This window comes from Rhinolophus sinicus, chromosome 14 (assembly GCF_057876585.1).
Source record: "Rhinolophus sinicus isolate RSI-liver-muscle chromosome 14, RSI-T2T, whole genome shotgun sequence".
NCBI lineage: Eukaryota > Metazoa > Chordata > Mammalia > Chiroptera > Rhinolophidae > Rhinolophus > Rhinolophus sinicus.
Genome location: NC_142514.1, coordinates 142,999,081 through 143,024,821, shown reverse-complemented (window position 1 = coordinate 143,024,821; position 25,741 = coordinate 142,999,081). Strand labels below are relative to the sequence as shown.

General features: G+C 40.0%; 1 protein-coding gene across 1 annotated transcript; it reads right to left on the bottom strand.

Moving 5' to 3' along the window:
- Positions 1-8,675: 8,675 nt before the first annotated feature.
- On the bottom strand, positions 8,676-17,023 carry TRIM6 (tripartite motif containing 6). Its single transcript, XM_019715862.3, has 7 exons — positions 16,539-17,023; positions 15,945-16,040; positions 15,122-15,352; positions 11,659-11,681; positions 10,207-10,307; positions 9,892-9,918; positions 8,676-9,658 (listed from the first exon to the last, which is right to left on the bottom strand). The coding sequence occupies exons 1-7, from the start codon at positions 16,968-16,970 to the stop codon at positions 9,096-9,098; spliced, it is 1,473 nt and encodes a 490-aa protein (XP_019571421.3). The 5' UTR covers positions 16,971-17,023; the 3' UTR covers positions 8,676-9,095.
- Between the last annotated feature and the right edge of the window lie 8,718 nt (positions 17,024-25,741).

Sequence of the window (25,741 nt, the reverse complement as noted above, 5' to 3'; positions counted from 1 at the left end):
AGGGTGCTGGCGCCTTCTAATTGAATTCATCTATCAGGTTTGTCCTGTTTGCCCATCCTGAAGGGATTAACGAAATAACCCATTCCTATCTATCAGATCTGCTCCTTTGTCCGGCCAAAAGGGATTTGAGATAATTCATTAACCTCAGGCACAGTCTCATATCTTTGTCCTGGAGAGATGTTCCAGGACCTGGAGTTTCAGAATATGGCTGCTTTTTGTTTATCCTACCAGTGACCCCCCTGTCTACCTAGCAACATACTAACTGACCTCTCTATTATATTCTTTTCGAAAAACAAGTTTCCGTGTATGAGGGAAGACAGCAATCAGGAGGCAGAAAGGAGCTGGGAAAATTCCCCCAAACTGAAATCCTTGGTCCAGCTTTAGAAAAGACCAGATGCTGCTGCAGTGGCCTCCTCCTGGTGACCCAAGCCAATGGTAGTTTGAGAGTGAATGACTTGGAAGGGCCAGGCAGGCTGAGAGCAGGAGCACGCTGAAAGGGCCAGAGAGCACAGCACAGTGTGAACTTTCAGAGCTCAAGCTTCCTGGATGCAGCCAGGGGAAGGAGACCTTCTGAACGTTTTGCACTCAGCAGTGCCAAGTGGCACATTTACTGAATGAAGAGTAAAATCTGAGGCCTCCAAGAACACGAGGGCCACAAATGCCAGCCGTAAAGCATCCACTGTTTACTTCAGCTTTCCCCAAAGACATTCAGCAACAAAAATGTACTCCTATCCCACATTGAATATAAATATTCTAGAATTGTATAAGTTTGTTAAACATGACCACTTGGAATAACTGCGTGTTTGGTAGAATAATTAATATTTATTTATCAACTATGAGATGTTACCCCCCATAAGTTGAAGATAATATTGGCTTTGTTATTGTCTCCAGTATTCTCAAAAAACTTAAAACACTCAGGATTCAGAACTGTACCTGTAGGGTCTCAATGGCAAAGCAATGTTGAGAAAAAAAAAACTCCCCTCTTCCCACTCTAGGGAGACTAGATGAGAATCATGTGAATGAGGATGGTGCATAGCTTAGGACAGACACTGTGAAGGAAGAGTGTAGGGTACTGAGATGAAAATAAGAAAAAGCAGATGTGGGGTTGGAGTCAGTATCAATCGTCCTCAGGCAAATGGAAGATCACAAGAATCTCATACAAATGAGTGCGGATCCTTGATTATTCTAATGAGGATCTGATTCCCAGGGCTGAGAAACTCCTGGTCACCATTGGGTGATGGCTGCCTGCTCATTGTCTATGGACAATCTAGCAGATTGAAGGCTCTTGTGCCCTGTGATTCTCCTGCGCCCACCCAAACTTTCCACTAAATATGACCCAGCACAGTCCTGACGCCCCAGAAATACAAGATGGCACAATTGCCACATACACTTTTAGAGACGACAAGAAGGGAATGCCCTAGAACTACTTCCTGGATAGTGAGAACACACACCTGGTCCTGGATTTATTTTGAATTGTGACTCTTTCTCTGGTCTTTAAAAGTTGGATGCAACTGACAGGTTTCATGGTCTTGTTAGTAAAGGACACCATTTCTGGGACCAACAGGCTGTTAAAGAGATGATGACTCTTCAAGTCTTTTTTTTCTCTGTAATCACTTCCCATCTTCAACTGGGGGCTGAAAAGTTCAGAGAATGAGAGGCCTAATATGGAGAGTTACCTGTCAATAATTCAAGAGCACGCAGTACACTCCTAGTGTTAAAGAAAAAAAAACCCCACAGGTTTAAAATAGTGACACTAGTGCTAAAAGCCCATGATATCGAACCTAGATTTAATAGGTGATCTAACTGCAGTTTCAACCTCTCCCAGAAACATAATCTTAATCAACCAGTATGGAATTTTCTGGTCAAGCACCACTAAAGTAATCTGTCATGTGGGCCCTCTCCATCCCCCATAGAAATTAGAGGCAATCTGCATTGATAAAAAACAAAACAGAACAAACAAAAATATCTTTGTTCTCTTCCCCCAAATAAAAGGTGTCTAGGCCCAAAAATAATCCTTTCTTTTCTTTAGTTAGTAGCTCCCTTGCCCCACCTTCCTTTCTATAAAAACTTTCCATTTTTACAACACGTTGGAGTGCCCTTCTAGTAGATAGGTAGGATGCTGCCCAATTCATGAATTGCTTAATAAAACCAATCAGATCTTCAAATTTACGTGGTCGAATTTTGCTTTTTAACATTAGTGAGCCAGAGCCTCATTGTAGCAATGGGGTGAACTAGTATCCATGAGTCAAAGGGAAATTGTTAGACATTGATTTAATTTCCATCGATCAGTGCTGGAGACGGGGGAGGTGTGTCAACATATAGAGAGACTAGATGTGTCTGATTTGAAATCCCTCCCCCCCATCATAGGTCACCTGGAGATGGGGGAATAAAAAATTCATGGCAAAGGGACCAGAGCAGAAACTGCTTCATCAAGCAGTTCATTAATTCTATTTATCTTAATTCAGAAGTAGGTAAGTGATAGTTGGCAATAAAAATGCCAAAAGAGCTGGGGATATCACCAAGTATTGCAGCACTGTTTGACTTTCTAGCTCACTGAAGACACAGAACAGGCCTTAGTTTGTTCCTGACTGGGAAGAGTGGGGCTGACCTGCACTATTGCTGAGGGAGCCCCTCCCAGTACTGCTCAGTCTTTCTCTATCATTGTATCCTAAGTTGTCGGACAAGCAACGAGATTGGAAACTGGAGACTTAGCTAGGCAAATAGAGAGAAGTGTTTCCGGTAAAAGAGAATTTCTGCAGAAGTAAAAAAAGAATATCAGAGAATTCCAGTTTTAGTTTCAACATGTAAAGAACCTGAAAATCATTACTTCCTTACAAGAAAAAAGCTGAACAAACTAAACATTGTCAGCACTGGGGAAATATTGCCCTTACCCCCTTAGTTCTTCTGGCTGGCCAAAAAATTCAAAAGACATACAGCAGATGAACAGGAGAAAATAAAATGTTAATATGTGTGCAGGGAGAATTCATATAAGCATGAAAATTCCAAAGACAGTGAGGCAAAATTATATATATACATAATTTTAGAATTAGGAGGGGGAAGTAGGCAATTCACAGGTGGATGAGAAAGAGCAAACATTTGGCAAACAAATTCTTGCAGACCACCCACAAACAATTGGACATAAAGAGGAATCTAGGGAACAGATTTTTGCTTGGATCCTCTGCCTCTGCCACACTTAATTCATTGTCCTAAAATGAATATGCTAAGGTTCCCTTCCTGAAGCAGGTTTTTCGATCTGAATCTCTTTAGGTAGGCAAAGGGGAGGTAAAAAAAAAACACCTCTTCCTGAGTTTGTTGAACTTCAATTTTTTTCAGCTCCAAATAAACTGCATGCCAGGGTGGCCCATTCTGGGGAGATTTGCTTTGGACCCCCCCCACAACATCAATGACTTTTCTTGGATCCATCAGAGTTAAGGGCACAGGACAAACGTCTACCCTAAAATCTGATCGATGAGTAAATACAGAGAATAACAACCTACATCTACTTACCTGGAGAAAAAGTTGCAGGAGCCATAAACAGGTAGGAACATTAAAAATGGTAATTTTGACGAATTGCTGGAGGCTAAGCATGGACTAACTTTAGAGTGAGAAATTCCTGGGAGAAGCAGCCTTAAGGGACTACCACATACTCTTGGAATTTCCTTCTGAAACCCAAATCAGTTTCCCTTCCTGAGGAGCCAAGAAAATAAACTCCTTTTTTCCTCTGGCAGATGGAGGGTAAAAGACACATTTTGAAATATGCCCAGAGCATTCCCCATAACAAACGCCTCCTCTCCATTGGAAAAGACTTTTCCAGAGCCTTAGTTCAACTAGGGAGAAGGACTTTTACTCAACTCCAACAACCTCTAGCCTTTTTAACTCATCTAAGGGGAGGTGAGCTAAGAAACACTTGTGAAAGCCACAACCCAGGGACAAAGTAATTGATAAAACAAGTAGACAGAAAATCAACAAGGATATAGAAGATTTGAACAATATCATCAACCAACATGATATTTGTTGATCACTGCAACCCAGAACAACAGAATACACATTGTTTTCAAGTGTACATGAAACATTTACCAATATAGACCATATGGTGAACCACAAAACTAGTCTCAATAATCTTAACAAAGATTCAAGGTATATAAAGTATCTACTGGAATCATAACAAAATTAAATTAGAAATTAATAACATATACAGATAGTCCCCAAATCATCTAATGGTCAAAGAAGAAATCAAAGGGGGAATTAGAAAGTATCTTGAAATGAATGAAAATGAAAACATATCAAATGTGTGAGATAGAGTTAAAGCAGTACAATGAAATGTATAGCTCTGGTGTTAGAAGACCTTCTTTTCTGGTATTAGAAAAGAAGACCTGAAATCAATGACCTCATCTTCCATCATATAGAAAAAGAAATTACAAGATGAGCAAGTGAAGTACAAAGTAAGCGGAGAAAATAAAATAATAACGAGCAGACAGTGAAATAGCAACAAAAACAATTGAGAATATCAATAAAACCAGATTAATTACAAGATGAGCAAGTGAAGTACAAAGCGGAGAAAATAAAATAATAAAGAGCAGACAGTGAAATAGCAACAAAAACAATTGAGAATATCAATAAAACCAAAAGCAGATTCTTTAAGAGGATCATTACTTAAATTAATAAACCTCTAGCCAGACTAACAAAAAAAGAGAAAACGTACAAATTACCAATATCAAGAATGAGAAAGATGACATCATTACAAATCCTACAGATACTAAAAGAGTAATAAACATTATAAATAATGTTATGCTAATAAATTAGATAATTTAGATCAGGGTTTGGCAAATTATGCCATGTATGCCCAATCTGGCTTGTCACTTATTTTTGTAAATCAGATTTTACTGAAACAAACTCACACTCGTGTTTCCTTTTTGTCTATGATTGCTTTCACAAACACAATGGCTAGTTGCAATAGAAAGACTATGTGGCCCACAAAGCCTAAAATATTTACTACCTGGTCCTTTACAGAAAAAGTTTGCTGACATCTGACTTACATGAAATAGAAAAATTTGTTCAAAAAGTACAAGCTACCAAAATCAAAAATAGGTAACTTGAAGAGCCTGATATCTATTAAAGAAATTGAATTAGTAGTTAAAAACCTTCGCACAATAAAACGTCAAGTCCAGATGGCTTCATTGGGGAATTCTGCCGAACTCTCAGGAGGAAATAATGCCAAATCGATGTAAATGCTTCCATAAAATTGAAGAGGCGAGAATACTGAACAGCTCATTCTACAAGACCAGCATTATTCTGACACCAAAATCAAAGACATTATAAACAAACAAACAGAAAACAACTAAACTATTTCTCATGAACACAGATGCAAAAATAGTTAAGAAAACTTTAGCAATGAAATTCAATATATAGAAAGAATAATGCATTATGACTAAGTGGCACTTATCCCATGGATGCAAGATTGGTTTAAAATTTGAAAATCAGATACTATAATACATCTTATTAACAGACAACAAAAGAAAAATATGATCATCTCAGTGGATACAGGTGACATAATCATCTTTGTAGAAAATCCTATGAAAGCTCTAAAAATAACTAAAACTAATAAATGAGTTTAGCATGATTTTAGGATATAAGATCAATAAACAAATTTAAGTGTTTTTATAAAATTGCAATGAATAACTGGAAATTGACAAAATGATTTACAATAGCATCAACATATGAAGCAGGGACAAATATGACAAAAATGTACAAGAGTTTTAGATAAAACATCAAAAGCACAACCCATAGAAGGAAAACTTGCTAAATTGGATGTCATCAAAATTAAGAACATCTGCTCTTTGAAAAACTGTGAAGGGAATGAAAAGGCAAGCTACATCCTGGGAGAAGATATTTGCAAATCTAATGAGGGACTTGTATCAAAAATGTATAAAAAATACTTAAAACTCAGTAACAAGAAAATAAGCTATCCAGTTAAAAAGAAAATGAGCAAACAATTTGAAGAGACCCTTCACCATAGATATGTAGATCTCAAACACACACACAAAGATGCTCAGTATCCTTAGGAGTTAGAGAAATGCAAATTACAGCCACAATGAGATACCTCAGTACATCTATTAGAATGTTTAAAATTAAAGACAAACAGAGCCACACTACAGCAAGGATGTAGAGCAACTGAAGTCAGGTGTAAAATGGTACCACTTTAGAAAATAGTTTGGCATCTTCAAAAAAATTACCCATATATCTTATATAGCCCAGCTATTTTACTGCTAGGTATTTATCCAAGAAATGAAATTACGTTTATTGGAAGAGCTTTACAAAAAAATATTCATTAACAGACATATTCCCAGTTTTTGTGGTAGCCCAAAACTGGAAACAATCCAAATTTGCATCAATAGGTGAATGGATAAGTTATTACATACAATACAATTCTATTGCTATAATGAATGATCCACTGATACAATGGAATACTATCTGGCAATAAAAAAGTAGGCTCTTGATAAACAACAATCCAAAGAATGAAAGAAACCAGACAATAATATTGAATGATTCCATTTATATAAAACTCAAGAAAATGCAAATGATAAAGAGAAAAAGAACGGTAGTTGTGAGGTGATGGGGGTGAAGTGGGCAGAGACAAAAGGAGGGATTACCAAGGGGCAGGAGGAAACTTTTGAAGAGGATGGATATCTTGTCTTGATGATGATGGTTTCACAAGTTAAAATTGATCAAATTGTACATTTAAGTATATAAAACTTACTGTATTACATCACAGTAAAGATATTTAAAAAGCCCTCCTCTCCAAAAAATTTCCTTTAAATTAGGATCAAATGCAAATGCCAGGTCTAGAAAGCACAGACTGCTGAGAAATGTTAGGATAACTATACCACTTGCCTAAAACTCTGGGAACAGCATTACCCTTCCCATCTTTTCCTTATAAACTTCAGGCTACAGGATGGAATAAATATAGCCCCAGAAAAAAACCCAAGATTCTGGGTCTTTTATTTTATCCATTATGTTTTTGGTTTTTCCTAGCAATTTAGCCTACTGATCACACCAAAAATGTCAAGGCCAGTAGGCCTCTCCCAGACCCCCTGGAAAAAGCCAAGGCTGCAAACCCATTCCATGCATCCCAATAATTCTCCCCACATCTCATCTACAGAATCCCAGCAAGCACTTTGATTTCCCTATTACCCAAGGTCATTCACTGGATACCTCCATATGGAGAGGACAGCTGGGCTTACTCCTTTAGCCTAGACCTTCCTACATGGAAAAGTAAGTGGAAAAGGGGCAATTAAATTACTCATATATTCTTCTAGCATCATCTCTCATTCTCCAACTTCTACCAGCTTTTTGCTTTATCTCCTTCCATATTTCTTCCATTTGAAGTCCAGATCAGAATGAAGAAGGTACATTTGGCCTCCTACAAATTTGACCTTCCAAATGAGACCCTACCCTAGAGCAAACCAGGACTGGTCTTTTACTGTAACCTGTACATCTCACCACAGGTCTTACAGCTGAGCCCTGATGATAAACTAGTATTTCCTCAAACCATGAAGGAACTTCAAATGTCCAATAGACTGAGGGCTAACGATGGACCAGAAGAGGTAGAGTCATAGTCTCTGGCCAGGACCCCTTTCTATGATCTTCCAAATTATAAATTTCTGGATATACTCAGATCCTCTTCTCACCGCCATTACCTTCTACAAAAATTACTCAGAGGGGTCGGGGGTCCATGTAGAGATGAACGTATCTGTCTTATACTAGGGCCCCCTTAGGGATAGAAATTGCATTACAGGAAGAGCTGTTCAACAGAAATGTAATGTGAGCCACATATGTAAATTTAAATTTTCTAGTATCTACATCAAAAATTAAAATGAAACAGGTCAAGTTAATGTTATCTTATTTAATGCAATATGTCCAAAATATTATCATTGCACTTTATAATATAAAAGTTATTAATAAGATAGTTAACATTGGTTTTTGTACTAAGTCTTCAAACTTTGGTATGTATTTTGTATTTACAGCACATCTCAATTCAGACTAGTAACATTTGAATTGCTCAGTAGCCCCCTGGTGGCTCTTGGCTACGATTTTAGACAGCCAGCTCTAGTCAACTGCTTGATATTTGTTTCCCCCCTCATATCCACTTCATAATTTCTTTTATGGTTGGCTCAAAAAGCATACAGCACTTCTCTACCAAAGCCACAGCTGCTCACTCACTAGCTGTTCATGTTTGACCATAAAGGAAAGGGGATGTGGAGAAACTAAAACAAATCATTCTCTTCCTAAAAGAAATCTGTTTTGGGTCGATAACTTCCCTCTCTCCCCCATTTTAACTTCAATGCATTTGGAAGATGTTTTAATTTTTCCATTACTATACTTAAATTTTTAAGATCCATGAAGGTTGTAGTGAAAACTGAAGTTAGAATCTCTTTCTTTAATTTGACTTTAAAGCCACCCAAATTAACATCATAATGGTTTTTAGCACTCAATCCTATATATACTTCCACAAAAATACAGCAATTTCTTTGCTTATTTATTGCATTTTATAAAACCTGATAATGTGACAAAAATGTGAAATTACAGATCAATTTCTTTTATAAACAGATAAAAACAAAACCTAAACCAATCCAGTATTGTATATGAGGAATAATAGTGACTTATTTCAGGAAATTTGTTAGATTTAAAAGTTAAAACAAATCAATGTACTCTAATAACAGAAAAATTACACATGATTATTTCAGTAATTACAGAGACATCTGTTGAAATTCAACTTTCCATTCAGTACAAAAACTTATAGCAAATTAGGAGAAGAGAACTTCCTCAATATGATCTCATGCATTGACAAAAAAACAAAAACAAATCTCCATTAAATACCATACTTGATGGTAAAATGTTGAAAGACACCCACCACCCGTCATGAGATCTGAAATTACTTTATCAAGGATGTTCACTGTCACCACTGGATGATTCTAGCACTGAGTAAATGTTCAAAAGAAAAGGAGTGAGAAGCAGAAAATAGGTCAGGAAGGAGACTGAGGTGCAGATGAGCCTCAAAGGGTACTGCTCAGATGTGGGTGGGGACAGCAGAATGTTTAAGCGCTTGGGCGACGCAAGGTCATCGGGACTACACAGTTGCAGGGATTAAAATATGGACAAAGAGTGGTAGGAAAGTAGTATTTAGTGAAGGTGTAGATGGGAAAGCCATGGTTTGTGACATTGAAAAAGGAAACAGTGCCAGCCTCATAGTCTAAGAAAACCCCAACACGGCGAGGAGGCACTGTCATGGAGAGGAGCAGGGAACTGGAAGAGTCCTCATAGGCTCTATATTCATGTTTATGATGTAACCCTATCACCCAGTACCCACTTTGAGGTTGATATCTGGAGTAAACATTCCGAGTGTTTGGACACTGGTTGAAAGAGAAAGGAGGTCCCACTGCATTACTGCACACCCCCAGGATCCAGTCAGTCTTCTTGGCCACATCTACCTCCCAGTAATGTTTTCCTGAGGAGAAGTGCTGAGAGCCCAGGATACCACAGTCATAATGCTCTTCCAGATGAGACCCAGACAGCTTGGAGCCTACAAATCTCACCTGTCTCCGGTTTTTAGACAGGACAAGATTTAAATTAGCTGTTTGTGGATTCAGAGTCACGTCCACTGTGGGAAAAGGTACAACATCAGCAGATGAGGATGGGTGCATGGATCTTATGACACTGAGAAGAGGAAACACAGGAAGTGGGAGGGAGGAATTGGAACTATGTGATGGGGAGATGGGTAGAATTATCACATCTTACCTGAGAGTGTGTGGGGGTCTGTTGAGGGTGGGGAGGGGGAAGCATGTGAAAAAGGATCAGAACACATTAGCTTAAAAGGCCATGGTTTCTACTTACCCCAGTAGTTTTGGACATCCGTCAGTCCTGTAATGATAAAGAGTCAATCTTACTGTAGAGAATCAACAGTCTCAGGTCTGATGTTTTTCCCATTACCCGACTGAGGGAGTGTGGCAGGGAATTCTGAGGATGTATGTATGCTGGCCATTTCACTCCCCCTTAAATATGAACTGCATCTTCTTCACACATTATGTCCCTCCCTCTCTGACCTTTTCTTCACCACTATTCTCAAATACCAACTCTACCCTCTATTCTATTTATTTCTTACTACTACAATAACCTCACATCCAAAATCTGTTCCTTCAGTCTCCTCACCTCTGAATACTCGCAGCATCTTTTTCAGATCTGGAGCTCGAAACACACTCTTCAGCTTGGTAGGGAGAGATTGTGGCCTCTTTAGGGTCCAGAACTCACTCCTAGAGAACAGACATTATGAATCTCTTACACTGCTGACCTTGGGTTCCTCCAACACTGCTGTCTTACATCTCCCAGATTCATGGGTGAACTTCAACACTCTTCCCTGAAGAAAATCGGCACCATTCTGCGAAGAGCCCCAACACTGAAGCCAGAAGACCTAACCAGAAACTAGCTTCTCACCATCTGTGTAAACTTTGATCAACGATTTAACCCCTCAAAGCCTCATTTTTTGTTATTTTGTCTGTAAAATGTAGTAATTTTCTCTTCTCTACATATATCTTAGAGGTTGTATAGAATGAAATAAAATAATGGCTGGGAAATACTTTGTTGCCTCAAAAAACAATACAAAACAAAACAAAAAACCCAAAACTATTTAAAATGTCAGTGCCACCTTAGAGGGCGTACAAGGGGCTGGAGATGTCTGTGCTGACAGGCAGAACGCCGAGAACCTGTTGGTGGGACTTTGAGAGCATCAAGCGAAGGCCTCCTCTCTCAAGAGTCTTTGAGTTTAGGCCTTAGAGTCTCCCAGAGGCCTAAAGAGAAAAGTCTTCAGAGCAACATCTTAGGATTCAGTGTTGGGACTATTATACCAGTTGGAGAAAGGAGATGTCCTCACCTCCAAACTGACAGTGCAGACTTCAGAAGGGACAATAGGCTCCATATTTCATGTGTCTGTGAGGAGCTCTAAGGTATCTGGTGTGGGGGCAACATTAGATGTCACCTTCATGGTAAGATTCTAGAGTATGTGATAGAGAGGAGACCCTGTTTTGATCCAGAGCCAAAACCACTCTTCTCAAGACCTCAGGTCTATATTTTTATTGGAACTGAGAAAAATGGAAATGTGAGGAGAACTAGGTAGCAAGGCATGGACTGTTCCAAAGCCAAGGTAGAAAAGGAAATTTACAGCAGATGTCTCAAGAGCTGATTCCAGGACCTTGGGAAACAAGGCAGATGGGAAATTTCCCTCTGATCAAATACGTGTGCAAAGAAAAGCCCTGCCTGTTTTGAAGCAGCTAAAAACTACCGGTCTCAGGGCTGAAAGTAGGTAAAGAGGATAAGCAGTTCTATCAGAGGGTCCTGGGGGAGTCAATGATACTGCAACCCTTTATTCTTAAGGACACTACTGTCTCCAGTTTGTGACCTCCCATCACCCAAATTCTCCTATCATAGAAACCAGGCCATTCCCTTTACTTTTGGAAACCCCAAAATTCTTATGACGAGCAACTTAAGACACCACAGTCCTAAATCTTCCCTACCCTGTGATTTTTTCCCCCTCTCCCACTGACCACAATATAACTCTATTACATTTTGTCAGTCCAAAGGAACCATCTCATGTTCTCCTGCACATACCTTTCTGTGACATCACTCACATCCTAGGGAGGAAAGAAACAGGTTAAATCAAGGAGTAATAGACTGCGCCCTCTAATACAGTCTCATCCATGTTCCTCATCCCATCCCTACAACCCAGTGACATGACGGGAATAAAGATGGTCCCAATATGGAGTCCACATAATAGAGATAAGAACTCAGAGCAGACAGTTCCTAGTCCCCATGTAGGGATGTTAGGAAATGATTCAATTCATTCATTAGAACCTTTATCTTTATAACTCTTTGTGTGTGTGTATAACGTTATATATGTACATCATCTATTATTTACTAGGCATTGTGCCTGGATCTAGAGAATCTCACATGATTAAGTCATAATTTCTGTCCTCGAAATACTTGCATTCTGGTTGTTGAGGACACAGCGGTCTTAAATGTGACCGTTTCCCAAACCTCACCTCCCCTAATCCTCTACTCTCCCTTTTGTTGAGTTCATCTGTTTTTCTTGATTTCACACACACACGCTAAAGATTCTCAAATCTGTACTTCTGCTCTGATCTCTTTTATATACCTCAGCAAATGAGCCACGCGCGCCACAAGCTCAAGATGTTTACAAGAAAACTTACTTTGCCTGCAATCATTAGGTCTGTTATCTTCCATCTTCCTCAGTGATACCAGCATCCACACAGTCAGCAAATTAAGACAAAGTACTGTCCTAAAAACTACCTGATATTCACACTGATGTCCCACTTCACACCCTTAACTTCTTTTACCCACGTGTTCTTTACCACCATCCCTGCCACTGCCTGCTCCACTTGAAGAGAATTGCCTCATGGTCTATTTGGTCTCTCTAACTTCTGCTCTATACTCCCCAATGCATGAAGAAAAGGCTGATGGTTTGATCCATATAACATAGAATAACTATTTTTTTCTGTATTGGGGATATTTGTGGTTCAGAAACACTCAAACTGGCTCAAATATGAAAGCGATAGAGCAGGTGGATGTGTCAACTTACAACAAGTATTTGGGATTATATCAATTTTAAGGCATGGTTGTACTGAGGAACTCAAATGACCCAATAAGCGTGCCACCGCATGGCTATTTCTCCTATGTTAGCTTTATTCTCAGGGTTCACGTTTTGCAACTTCAAAGATGCAGGTTTATATCCAGTTATTAAATCTCAATGGGCAACAATGTCAAACAGGTATGGAAAAGAGAAGGAAAATTCACTGAGATAACATTCAAGTTAAAAATGTCCATTGGGCAGAGACATACTAACGGGTGTGAGAGTCAAGACAGGTGTCTAGACTATTAATATAAATAGATGATCCCTTTGCACTTATGGAATAATGGTTAGTTTGAGGAGTCGGTGGAGGGGCTAGAACAAGGGGAGGGGGGAAGCATGAAGAGTAACCCAACATCAAAGAAGACAAAAAAGGTCAAGAAGAATAAAATGACGATGTGAAACCAGAAGCAGTAAATGAGGAAAAGCTCCAACCGGTATGAGGTAACGGCCCCTAGGCCCCAATACTAGGGCCCAAGAGTAAGCAAAGAAATGATTATTCCAGCAGCAAAGGGAGAGCAAGAGGAAAGCAAGAAGGCAAAGAAAAAAATACAGAAAAGCCTGAAAGTTCCAGAATATCACAAGGTACCTTCTGTCTAAAGTTGATAGTTATAGTATTCACTGTATGTAAAAAACAGCTTCACAGATTTCAACTTCTACCATCAAAGTTTAAGCTCCTCCATCAAATCCCTCCAGATTTGACACCTTGCTTTCCTGTCCAGCACGAGGGTTGTGGGGAGCGAGGAGGGCAGCGCAGGGTTAAGAAAAGACAGTAGCAATGAATAAAGTTTAAGTGCCAGGGCCAAGGGACTGGCAGCCTCAAGGTCTGGGCTGTGGTGCCTAATCGGCCTAGGCATAAATTTTTATTAGTTAGGTGGGGAACCAAAGGGGTTAAAGCTTGTCAATCTCAAGATCTGTGAATTCCATACACTATAGTAGAAAACTGATTCAAGCCAATCAATCACCCTTGCTACAGGCAGCAGAACCTTAAGTCTCAGGATGTTTGTACTTCCCCAAGGGACAAAACCTATATACATATGAATAGATGGAGAGCACATCACTGAATCTCTTCCCCTGCAGGTTTTGGGAAGGAATGCAGCCACAGAGGCAGAGGCTTTTTTTAGCCTGGGGAAGGTGGGGGGCTGTGCCCACCTCTATGAATCCCGTGGGTTCTCCAGTTGGTCACCACTTGACTGCGCCTGACTTGAGTTGTCCCCCCCATGGGGAACAACTTATCATTCGCTGACCAGCCATCTTTTTGGGGCCAAACAGGGAGAGGTAAGGTGCAAACACAAAGGTGTAGCCAAGTCCCTGAAAGGATCTGTCTCACAGACTCTCCTTTCTTTGGGGGCAAATACAAGGAAACGGACAGTTAGGCTGCTGCGTGGCCACACCTTGCACTCTCCCAACTTATACACTCACACACAGACTGAAGCCTAGGCTTCTTTTTGTCTTAAAAGACCAGTTCAAACTTCTGTTACATGTTAAATGATTCTGCCCTAGAAAAGACAGTGAAAGCAAAGAAGGGCTGGTGATTACAGAATCTCTAAGTACTTGAGCTTGGTATATGTTTGCCCATGACTAAGCTGGGTGTAAGTACCTGACAAATCCCAACACAGCATCAAGACAAGTGCCTAATGGCAGGGCAGCCAGGTGGCTCAGTTGGTTAGAGCGCGAGCTCTCAACAACAAGGTTGCCAGTTCAATTCCCCTATGGGATGGTGGGCTGCGCCCCCTGCAACTAAAGATTGAAAATGGTGACTGGACTTGGAGCTGAGCTGCGCCCTCCACAACTAGATTGAAGGACAACGACTTGGAGCTGATGGATCCTGGAGAAACACACTGTTCCCCAATATTTCCCAATAGAATTTATAAAAAATAAAGTAAAACAAAACAAACAAACAAACAAAAAAACAAGTGCCTAATGACCAGTGATTCTCAACAGTGAGGAGGTGGGAGATGTTGCTCCCCAAGGGACATGTGGCAATGTCTGGAGAGATTTTTGGCTGTCACAGCTGGGGGTGGGTGCTACTGGCATCCAGTGGGTACAGGTCAGGGATGCTGCTAAACATCCTACAATGTGCAGGGTAGCCCCTCACAGCACAGAATTTTCTAGCCCACAAGGTTAATAATGCCAAAATTGATTAATGCCGTTATACGACATCACTGGATACAACAGATCTTCTCCGCAGTATCAAATGAACTTGTGGACCACTGTTTAATAAAAGTGAGACATCCCCTAGCATTTGTATTTTTAATTACCTATGCTTTATCCATGACTTCTGCACAGCTCAATAGGGAAGAGCACTATAGGGTCCAAGGAATTTTGTTCTTGACACTACAGGATATAGTTTCATGTCAGGGGGGTAAGAAAGCTAGCATCTTTTTGGCCTGACTCCCAGATTGGGGGCTCCTTCGTGAGTCTTACCTGCAGCAGTTCCATTGTGGACCCCTGACACCGACGCTCCAGATCTAAGATGAGCTCGCTCAGTGCCTGGCTCTGGTGGACCAGCTCATCCTCAGCCTCTTCTATAATACTCAGCCCCTTCCTCTGTTCTTCCTCCAACTTTTTCAGTTGCCGCTGCTCCTCTTTGTCTAGGATGCTTCTCAACTGATTAAACTCTGTCTGGATCCTGTGTCTCTCAGGTTCCATTTGACTCTTCAGGGACATGGGGAGAAAAAGAGGCTACTAGTCTACTGATCTGAGGGCCTCCTCTCTAAGAGATGGTGAGTCAGGCTCAGCACTGCTTCTACAGAACCTGCTCTTCCTTCTACTCTCCCTCCCACTCTTCTCAGAACATTAGCCCCAGGCAGCCTTATCTAGGCCTCCTAGATACAGACTTGGATTCCTGGGTGAGGTTTAGATTTCAAGCAGCCTCCCCATCCAATTTTGAGTATTGAGATAGGAATGATTGGCCTATGCCTAATCTGCCTTTCCAAGTTTCAGAGCTTGAAACTGTAGAACAAAGTCCAGAATCAAGAATTAGGTGATGCCAATGGCCATGGTTCCTCTCCTATGTGATTGTCTTAAAAAACCTGGGTTCTCTTTTGATATGTTCATTTGCTAACTCTCCTTCTCTCCTCCCACTGCACCAAGAACAATACCCTTGTTTGGAAGGGCTGCAGTGAAGGAAGAGGCAAAGGCAAGCTCTTCTAGCCAAACTGGGAACAGACAGGACCAGGTCTCCTTGCCCTTGACTCTCATGCCCAGATTCCTGTCCCAGGACACCTTTAGGAATAATCTCTTTTACCTTCCAGTATGTCCTCTTCTCTGTGATAACAGCTTTTAGTTTTTCAGCTTCCTGCTGCTCTTGCCTCAGCCTCTTCAGAGACTCTTGGAACTTCTCCTGGAAGAAACACATCAAGTCAACCAGGGTCCACTGTTAAGTTGTTTCAGTGCCTAGACATGGAATGAATGGGATAGAGATTATGCTGACATCAGAAGACTGTGCTGCCCTGGGATGAAAAATAGAGAAGGCCAAAGTACCATTTATAACCAGAGGATGGAAAGGATGGAAACCAATGGGAACAGGCTGATTCTCTTTCCTCCTGGGGAAAGAACCTGACCATGAAATACTTTAAGTCCTTTTCTCTCATTGCCAACATTTCCCCCACACTCAATCCATCAAGACCCCTATTTGCCCCCAGCAGCATCCTCTGCTCAAGAGCTGAACTTGAGCAATAAGAAAGAGGCAATGTTTCTACTTTTGGCCAAGGTGGCATTTTCTAGGTTCATTCCTTTAGTTACATGGGAGGACTACAAAGAAATTAGATTAGATGATGAAGTTAAAATCTCCTGCAAAGAACTCTGTTCCTCCCTGCTTTCCTTCCGTGTGGGCTCCCACCTGGTATTCCTGGGCAACCTCCTCCATGAGAAACGTGTGGTGACCACGGTGCTCCTGAGACCGCTCACAAAGCCAGCAAATGAGCTTCCCATCCTCCTTACAGAAGAGCTGCAGCTTCTCTCTATGGTGCGCACAAAGAATCACCGTTAGCTGTTTCTCTGAGCCCAACACCACCTCCCTGAGCCTCTCCGCTATGTTGGCCAGGTGCCGATTAGGCCGTAGGTTCCTGAGCTGGTAGCTGGTCTGGCACACAGGACAGCTGCTTTCCCCTTCTTGGCCGATCACTGATTCCTGGCTATTGTCCGTAATGCAGGCTTGGCAAAAGCTGTGGCCACAGTCTATGCTCAGGGGTTCTGTCAGGAGTTCCAGGCAGATGGGGCAGGTGACCTCATCCTGTATGTCCACCAGTAATGTTGAAGTCATTGCAGCCATTCTCCTTGCTGCTGCCTGCCCAGGTCTGGCTTCTAAGGTGCTTCCTGCTTACAGGATCCTGGGTAGATGGGCAAACAAAAAAGGGTCAGAGTAAGAAAATGAGGGAGGGGGAAAATGGATGCTGACTATCCTGGACAAAGAGGTCAGACCCCTAGGGTAACAAGAGCTTCTCATTCTACCTTCAAACGTATTCATTACCCCAGCTCATATTAGATATCAATTTGCACTCGCATTAGAGCAAAGATTATGATTTCCTTTCACTCCTACTGGATGGAGAGACAACTTGAGGACTTGGAGAGGAGTGGCCTTGTGTGAGCCACCATCTACATGACCTCTTCTCAGCCCACCAAAACACCCCCTCAACATTAAAAGCATCAAAACATATTGTTGCCTCAGGATTTTTGCACTTGCTGTTACTGCTGCAAGGAAGACCCTTCACCGTAATAGCTGCATGACTCTGATTTCATTCAACATATTTCCTTATCAGAAGATTCTTCTTACATGTTCCCTTATCAGAAGAGTCTGCTTGTTGAGCCTAGCTAAGGCTCAGCCACCCATACAATCACTCTCTATATACTTACCTGCTGGATTTTTCTTCTTATCACCACCTACTATGTACCTTTAATTGTCCTCCCATCAGAATATAAGCTCCACGGGTTCAGAGACTTTGTTTTTGTTCATTGCCATATCTTCAGACCTATAACAGTACCCGCCCCACAGGTCCACAACTTTTGATGAATAAAAACTTAGAACCTCCTCATCGTTCCATAGATAATTAGACCTTTCTCATGAGCTTTTCCACCTCTCTTTGCCATCACTCAGGCATTGCTCTCCATTAGCTAATCTCCAAGATTAGATGTCATTTATTGTGAGGACACTTCTACTTTCTAAAGGCTCTGTTTCACACAGAACTCTTACATTCCTCATGGTCACAGAAAAACCCCAAAAAACAACCATGACCACAATAATGTGAGGTAATGTTTTTACAGCTAACACAATTGTGATTTAGAAATAGATTCCACTGCTTTCTTTATCCCTCAGAGGAAAACTCTGAATAAATAAGAGTATTTTTGGCTCTTTGATAAAGAAATAGAGAAATTAAGTGACTTTATAAAAATCACACATCTTCTAAGTTGTAGAGTTGGCATAACCTAACATGCCCCGAGTTGTGATTCAAAGCCCTGCTTTGTTTGACCTCATAACTTTAACCAGTCAAGTGGTAAAGGTGGTAAAAGTCAGGCACAGATGCATGCTTTAGGATTGTGGAAATGGGAAAGTTCCCATTTGATGAAGAAATTTCACGACAACCTGTCATAAACTTTAACAGGACCTTTAGGGGGGCTCATGTGTGAGGGAGAAAGAGGGTAGGTGGGGAAGCCGAGGCCCCACAGGTTCTGGTGATAGGATAGTCCACAGAGACCTGAGGAAGAGGTATGCAGTTTGGGTGGCTGGGACAAAGATGTCTTATAGCATTTGTAGGAAGTATTTTGGAATCACTGATGGGAGAAAAGAGTAAAAATAGAGGGAAGAGAGGCATAAAGTATCAATATATGCCACAATGTGGATGAACTTTGAAAACATTAGGCTAAGTGAATGAGGCCAGACACAAAAGCCCACATAATATATGATTCAATTTACATGAAATATCTGGAATAGGCAAATCTATACACATAGAAAGGATTAGTGGTTGTTGGGGGCTGGTGGGAAAGCGAATGGGAAGTGATTGCTAATGGGCTGGGGTTTCTTTAGGGGTGATGAAAATATTCTGGAATTAGATAGTGATACTGGTTGAAGAGCTTTGTGATTATATCAAAAAAATTGAATTGTATATACCTTTAAAGGGTGAATTTTATGGTATTTGAATTATAGCTCAATAAAAAAAAAATGTATGAGAGGAAAAAAAGAAGAGGGGAGGCTATCTTGTGACTTCTAGTTCAGAGTCCTCCCAACCCCACAACTTTTACACCAGGCATGCTATGGGTAAGGATCTAAGAGTCAGTCAAGCATAGGGCTATTCTTGGCGTGGAGAGATAATGATGAATGAAACAAATACTCTATGAGGAGATAAGCCATTTAGAGTCCTTGCAGGGGACAAATCCATTTTTGAAGACATAGACAAAGACTCATTATTAATGCAGATAAGTATGTGTGCATGAGGGTATTCGTTTTAAAGAATAGTGGGAGGCAGAAAAATAATCATAGATACCATTTTCTGATTACCTTTTATGTGCTAGGCAATGGCTGAACTCTTCATAGGCATTATATAATCTAGTCCCACAATAATTCTATCAGGGAAGTTTAAGAACACCTATTTTATGAATTTGAAAGTGAATTTCTTAAGAAGATATTTAATTACCAAAAGTTTCAAAGTGACGAAGTGAAGATTATAATCCAGTTTTATGCAACTCCAAGTCTCAAGTTGTTAACCAGCCTAACACAGTGGCTAGTCTGGTCCTTAAAGGGAGAGGATGTGTTCTTCATGCCACCTGTACCACTAGCAATGGCACTCAGCCATAAATTGGCTCTGCTTGTTTCTATCCATATCCTAACTTGTGCTTGCCTCATTTTTTGACTGTACTGATTCTGCATGATTTTTCTCTTTCTCTTGGCATTAAAAGGCATCCTACAGTTCTTCCAGAGTTATCTGTAGGTTCCTTCTCTGTTTTATTCCTGGCGTCACATCCCAGGGACTCAGGCTGCTTCCTTTTACCTGCAGTGTGGGGCAGAAGAGAAGGCACTAGTGCTGGAGTCACATAGACCTGGGTCTGAATCCTGAATTTTTCTCTCTAGCTTTGGAACACTGTTAATTCCTGATCTGAGATGTGGTTTAACATTTTGTATATTGCTGAAACTAATTCCTCCTTTATAACATATTTGTAATAATTATCTGAGCTAATGTGTAGAATACTCTCATTAAAAACTAGTTATCACTACACTTATGCTGTCACAGCTCTTTGATCCTTCCTTACCTGTTACCATGAGGAAAAGAACCTCTTCAGTATTTTTACTGGGCATAGGAATAGCAAAATCGATATAAATATTTGTTATAAGAATAAATGATTCACTTTCTCACCCCCTTTCATATCTTCTTACTTCTTTTGGATCTAGGAGAAAAACCCACTCTCTCAATTCATAACAAGATTTAATAAGATGACATTTAAGCACAAATATGAGGTGTCTGAGTGCCTGGCACAAGGGTCAGTTAAGAACGCTAGACACTTCATTAACTAGACAACCAGAGATGATGCAACTTACTCTAACTTTATTTTTTGTATGTGCTGAATTAAGATAGATGCAAAACGTCTTTTTTCTTATTCTTGGGAGTTTTCAGTTGTTAAATTAGATTACAGTTGTTTTAAATCACACAGAATCTTTTCTAGCCTTCCTTCCGTCCTTCCCTCCCTCCCTCCCTTTCTCCTTTCTTGCTTTAGTTTTACTGTTCCAGGAAATCACTTTCATTGAAAGCTGTTTTCTCTGCTTGCCTAGCTGATGTCTCGTTTGGGCCACTGAAGGAAAGCAAGCACACAAATGCACTGTGTAGTTAAAGCCACATTAGCCCTGGGCCCAATTGTGACCCTCATGTACAAGCTAGGCCACAGGGCAGCTGAAAGCAGGTGTAATTCCAAACTTTTTCTTTATTTGGGCCCCCAGCAAAGGCAGATGTACACTGATGACAACATAGTATGGGTATAATTTGAGGACACAAGGTCCTGTAATTTGTACTAATTTTCCTGGTGGATCAAAAACATCAAATTGCCCATCACTAACAATAGATCCTACAGAAGGGCCTGAGAAAGTGTCCCAGACTAAGAGAAAACATTCTGTGAGACATAGCATACATAGCTGAGCCGGGCGAGTACAGGGCATTGCCAGGGCTGTAAATAAACTGAAAACAGGACCTCAGTGCTGTTCCCGAGTGGTCTCTGGTGCTCTTGCAGGTCCTGGACCTGTTCAGCTTTGCCTCGTTTAGTAATAGTAATGCTAAAGGCAAGTATTTATTGAAAGACTGTTAGGTACTGGGCAATAATCTAATTATTATGCATGTAACAATAATTCCTTATAACAACAATGAGTGTCCCTGCAACCCCACTTCACAGTTGTATAAACTGAGGCCCAGGGAGGTTAAGAAGCAAGTCCAAGTGGTTGATCAGGGATTGGAAGGCAGACACGAAGGCTACAGAGCCAGAGTTCTTACTCCTCCTCTCTATTCCACTTCTCCATAAGGGCGCAGAATAAAATTATTAACAATTAATGAAGGCCAAGCAACTAATCAGTATTACAGAAGTATTTACCTATCATCTAAGATACTGATGTTTAACCAAATTAACCAACTAACTGGGCACTTAGTTGGTTTAGCATTTCCTTACATCCCTACATAACCTCACTTAGAACACTAGCCTTTGTTAAATCAGGATTATGAAGGCAGAGGCCCAATTTCTCTTGATCATATGTGTGTGGCCTATATGTGTGTGGCACGGTACCTAACACAAGAGATGAGCAATTAACTTTATAATGGGAATAAAACTATAAGTTACTGCTAAGCTTATAGGTAAACTTGATGTTGGCACTGGGGCATCACAACAGAAACAAATGTGCTATTTGATGAAATTGTTATGTTAAAAAGAATTGTCTTTGAACAGATCAATAAAATACATAAGCCTCCAGCCGGGCTAAGAAAAAAAGAGAGAAGACACAAATTACTTATATCAGAAATGAAAGAAGGGCCATCACTCATCACTACAAATCCTATGAACATTAAAAATATAGGAAAGGACTACTATGAGCAACTCGATAGCCACAAATTTGATAACCTAGATGAAAAGGACTAACTCTTTGAAAGACACAAATTGCCAAAACTCACACAAAGAGAAATGGACAATCTGATGGGCCTATTTCTAGAAATTCAATCAATAATTAATAACCTTTCAAAACAGAAAGCAACAGGCTCAGATGCGTTAACCTGTGAATTCTATGAAAGATTTAAGGAAGAAATAATACCAATTCTCTACAATCTCTCTCAGAGGATAGAAGTAGAGGAAATACTTCCCAACTCAGTCATTCTATGAAGCCAGCACCACCCTAATGCCAAAACCAGAAAACACAGAGCAAGAAAAAAACAAAACAAAACAAAACAAAACAAAACAAAACAAAACAAAACAATACTGTACTACCACTTTGGAAGACAGTTTCTTATAAAACTAAACACAGTCTTACCATATGATTCAGCAATCATGCTCCTTGGTATTTACCCAAAGGAGATGAAAACTTATATCCACACAAAAAGCTGCACACAGATATTTTTAGTAGCTTTATCTATAATTGTCAAAACTTGGAAGCAACCAAGATGTCCTTCATAGGTGAATGGATAAATTGTGGTCCAGCCAGACAATGAATATTATTCAGTGCTAAAAAGAAATGGGCTATGAAACTATGAGACGACGTGGAAGAACCTTAAATGCATATTATTACTAAGTGAAAAAAGTCAATCTGAAATTGCTACGTACTGCAAGATTCCAACTATATGATATTCTGGAAAAGGCAAAATTAGAAAGACAATAAAATGATCAGTGGTTGCCAGGAGTTGGGGTGGGGGCATGAATAGGTAGAGCACAGAGGATTTGTAGGGCATGGAAAATACTCTGAGACTATGATGGATATATGTCATTATGCATTTGTCCAAACCCACAGAAGGTACAACACCAAGACTCAACCACGGACTTTAGGTGATTATGGTATGTTCATGTAGGTGCATCAATCGTAAGAAATATGCTGTTCTGGTGAGGGATGCTGGTAATGGGGGAGGCTATGCCCGTGTGGGGGCAGAGTGTATATGGGAAATCTCTGTAACTTCCCCTCAATTTTGCTGGGAACATAAAACTTCTCTTTAAAAAGTATCTTAAATTTTTTTTGGTGATACTAGACTTACTATTTTAGCTGAAGGTCCACTACATCTCCCCCAACATAAACATACACACATACATTTATTTCAGGCAAAAGTATACTTGGTACACATGATTCTCTTAGGGAAGAGTTTCTGCCTCATAAATGCAATGCAATAATCACCAAAAAGTGGAAATAATCCATAAAACCATAACTGGTAAATAAACAAACAAATTGTGGTATATCCAAACAACGGCATAGAACTACTGATACATACAAGATAAATCTCAAAAGCATTATCCAAAGCAAACAAAGCTAGACAGCAAATATAAGTTACTGTATGATTCCATTTAGATGAAATCCTAGAAAAGACAAAACTATACTATTTTAAAGCAGATTAGTGTATTCCAGGGCTCAAAGCTGTGAAAAGGGGATGAACTGCAAAAGGACACAAGAAAAGTGGTGTGTGTGATAGAAATGCCCTTTATATATTATGACTATGTTGGTAACCACTCAGAATTAGAAGCTTAAAATCGATAACTTACTAAATGTAAATCATAGCTCAATAGAGCTAAGAAAAACAAAATAAGAAATGCAATGAGAAAAATTGAAGGCTTGGCTTTCTGATCTAAGCATAAATTAGAACTGTGTTGTCAAATAGTGTAGCCACCTGTGGTTACTGAGCACTTGAAATGTGGCAAGTTGGAAATGAAATATTGCAAATATAAAATACATACTGGATTGCAAAGATTTAGTAAGAGAAAATAACCTAAAATATCTCATTAATAGTTTGATATTGATTTCATGCCCTAATATTTTGGATACATTCAGTTAATATATTAAAATCCATTTTACCTATTTTTCTTGTTTTTAATGAGGAAATTTTAAATTGTATTTCCATTTTTCTTTTCCATCTAATACAGTACTTTGGACATTCAAGACAGAAGACTGTTGAAGAAAAAAGATGATGTAAGAGTTGCTGTCTCTTGTCAAAGGGTATAAAGTTGAGGCTGGGAGGAAAAGAAATTGTGAAGGAGTTAGCTAATGTATAATTAGCAAGGGTTTGAGTAACCCTTGCCCACATACCAAGAGGCCCTAGACCACCAGCTGCAGCTGAGAGCGGTCCAAAAGTTAGACACAGAAGGCTAGCTGGGTCTCAGACTGAGGCCATGTCTCAAGAGCAGTGTGGATTGGCTGAGAAATGAGAGATCTGCAGATACCAAAGCCTGAGGATCAAATTAGCAAATGAAACAGGCCAAATTCACAACCAGATAGGAACAGTTAAATCAGAAGCAGATGGCAGAATAAGCTCAAGTGACCTGCTAACCAGCAGCACTGGTATCCTAGTGGAGCTTCTTATACAGACTCTCTAGGCATAACCCCAACCAATTCAGTACCTGCACTTTAAGATCTTTAGGTGACTCGTACACACATTAAGGCTTCAGAGGCAATGCCTCAAGTAAGGCAGCACAGCGGCGCGTCCTTTTTAGGTAGATGCAATTTAGTGTGCAAAATAGCTAGAAACAAGGCGGGGTGGGGGTAAGGATGGGGATGGATGGAGAGCCAGAGAGTGGACTGATATTTAGATCTGAACCATCTATTAGAATAGAAGGTTATAATTCGACATCAAAATGGCTTTCAGAATAAAAGTAACTGACTGGTCAGGAAATATTAAAGGGTTGGAACCGCTCAGAATGAAAATTTAAAATAACAGGGACAGGACTGCTCCCCAGCTAGGAGCTCTAGTGAAAGCGAAGTAAACACCTGAACAGGTAGCAACTACATTTACAAAGCTGTGCTTCTTTACTTAGGGAATAACATTATTTTTATCTTTGTATAGAATTACATTCCACTTTAACCTATTTTCTGGACTGGATTATCTAAGGTGGTACTCCATAAATATTTGAATTGGAACATAATCAGTGTCAAATATTTTTTTTAAAAAACTTCAAAAGAACCACTACCCCATGCATTTAAAAAACTTACTTATTAACTTTGCAAATTCTTAAAATATTGCACAGGTTTTCTTCTCCCTGATAATCCATTAACTGAGTTTTTTAGGATAAATTATAAAATTTCTATGTTTGCTTATTTCTGCTTCTGTGAAATTCCACTTGTTATTCCTGTTATATTTTAACTTGTTTAGAAGTCAGTAGTCATATTTTCTTTTATCATAGTGCATTTCAACATATTTTATTCCCTACATTATGCTTTCAAAAATTGTGGACTTTTTAAAGGTAAGCACTGAGTTCGTCGATAATACCTTAATAATTAATAATTTGAGTAACAGCAAACCTATTTGGCGTAACTTCCTATGTTTAAACCTGTACCTTACTTAATCTTCACCAAAACTCTAGGATATAAATATCACTCTGTCCTTTTTTCTTTTTTTTTCCCTCTGTCCATTTTATAGATGGAAGAAACTGAAGCTCAGAGAGGTCAAGTAACAGGTTGGGGTGGGGGTGGGGGCACAGAGCCAGCGTCCAGGGGTCAGAGCCGGAATTGGGACATAGGGGGTCTGGCTGCATCACCCAAGCTCGTAACCATATATTTGTCTTGATTGATTTATTTATTAAATGTTGTTCCTAAGCTCATTTGCAGTGAGGATGAAAAAGATAATATTATCTGTATCATGAGCCCTGTAAGGGAAGGGACCTCATCTTTTTCACTGCCCTGTCACCTGTGCCAGAAGTGACAATAAGTGGCTCAGTCACAAGTCGGCCGGCAGACATCTTCCTGTGACTGGCACATTAAGGGAAGCTCCAGATGTCAGCAGCACCAGTGGTCAAGGCTCTTCAGAGCAAACCAAGGGGTTTGAAAAGTAGATTCTGAGGAATAGAGGGCGCTCACCAGTGTTTTTTCTGTTGTTTTTCTTTTTGTATTCAACTAGC

Coding starts and splice junctions, on each gene's coding strand:
- TRIM6 (XM_019715862.3), bottom strand. CDS start 16,970: ATGGCTGCAATGACTTCAACATTACTGGTGGACATACAGGATGAGGTC. Junction 10,308..11,658: donor GTGAGTGATGTCACAGAAAG/GTATGTGCAGGA, acceptor TCTGTTCTCTAG/GAGTGAGTTCTGGACCCTAA. Junction 9,659..9,891: donor GGATGTCCAAAACTACTGGG/GTAAGTAGAAAC, acceptor CTTTTCCCACAG/TGGACGTGACTCTGAATCCA.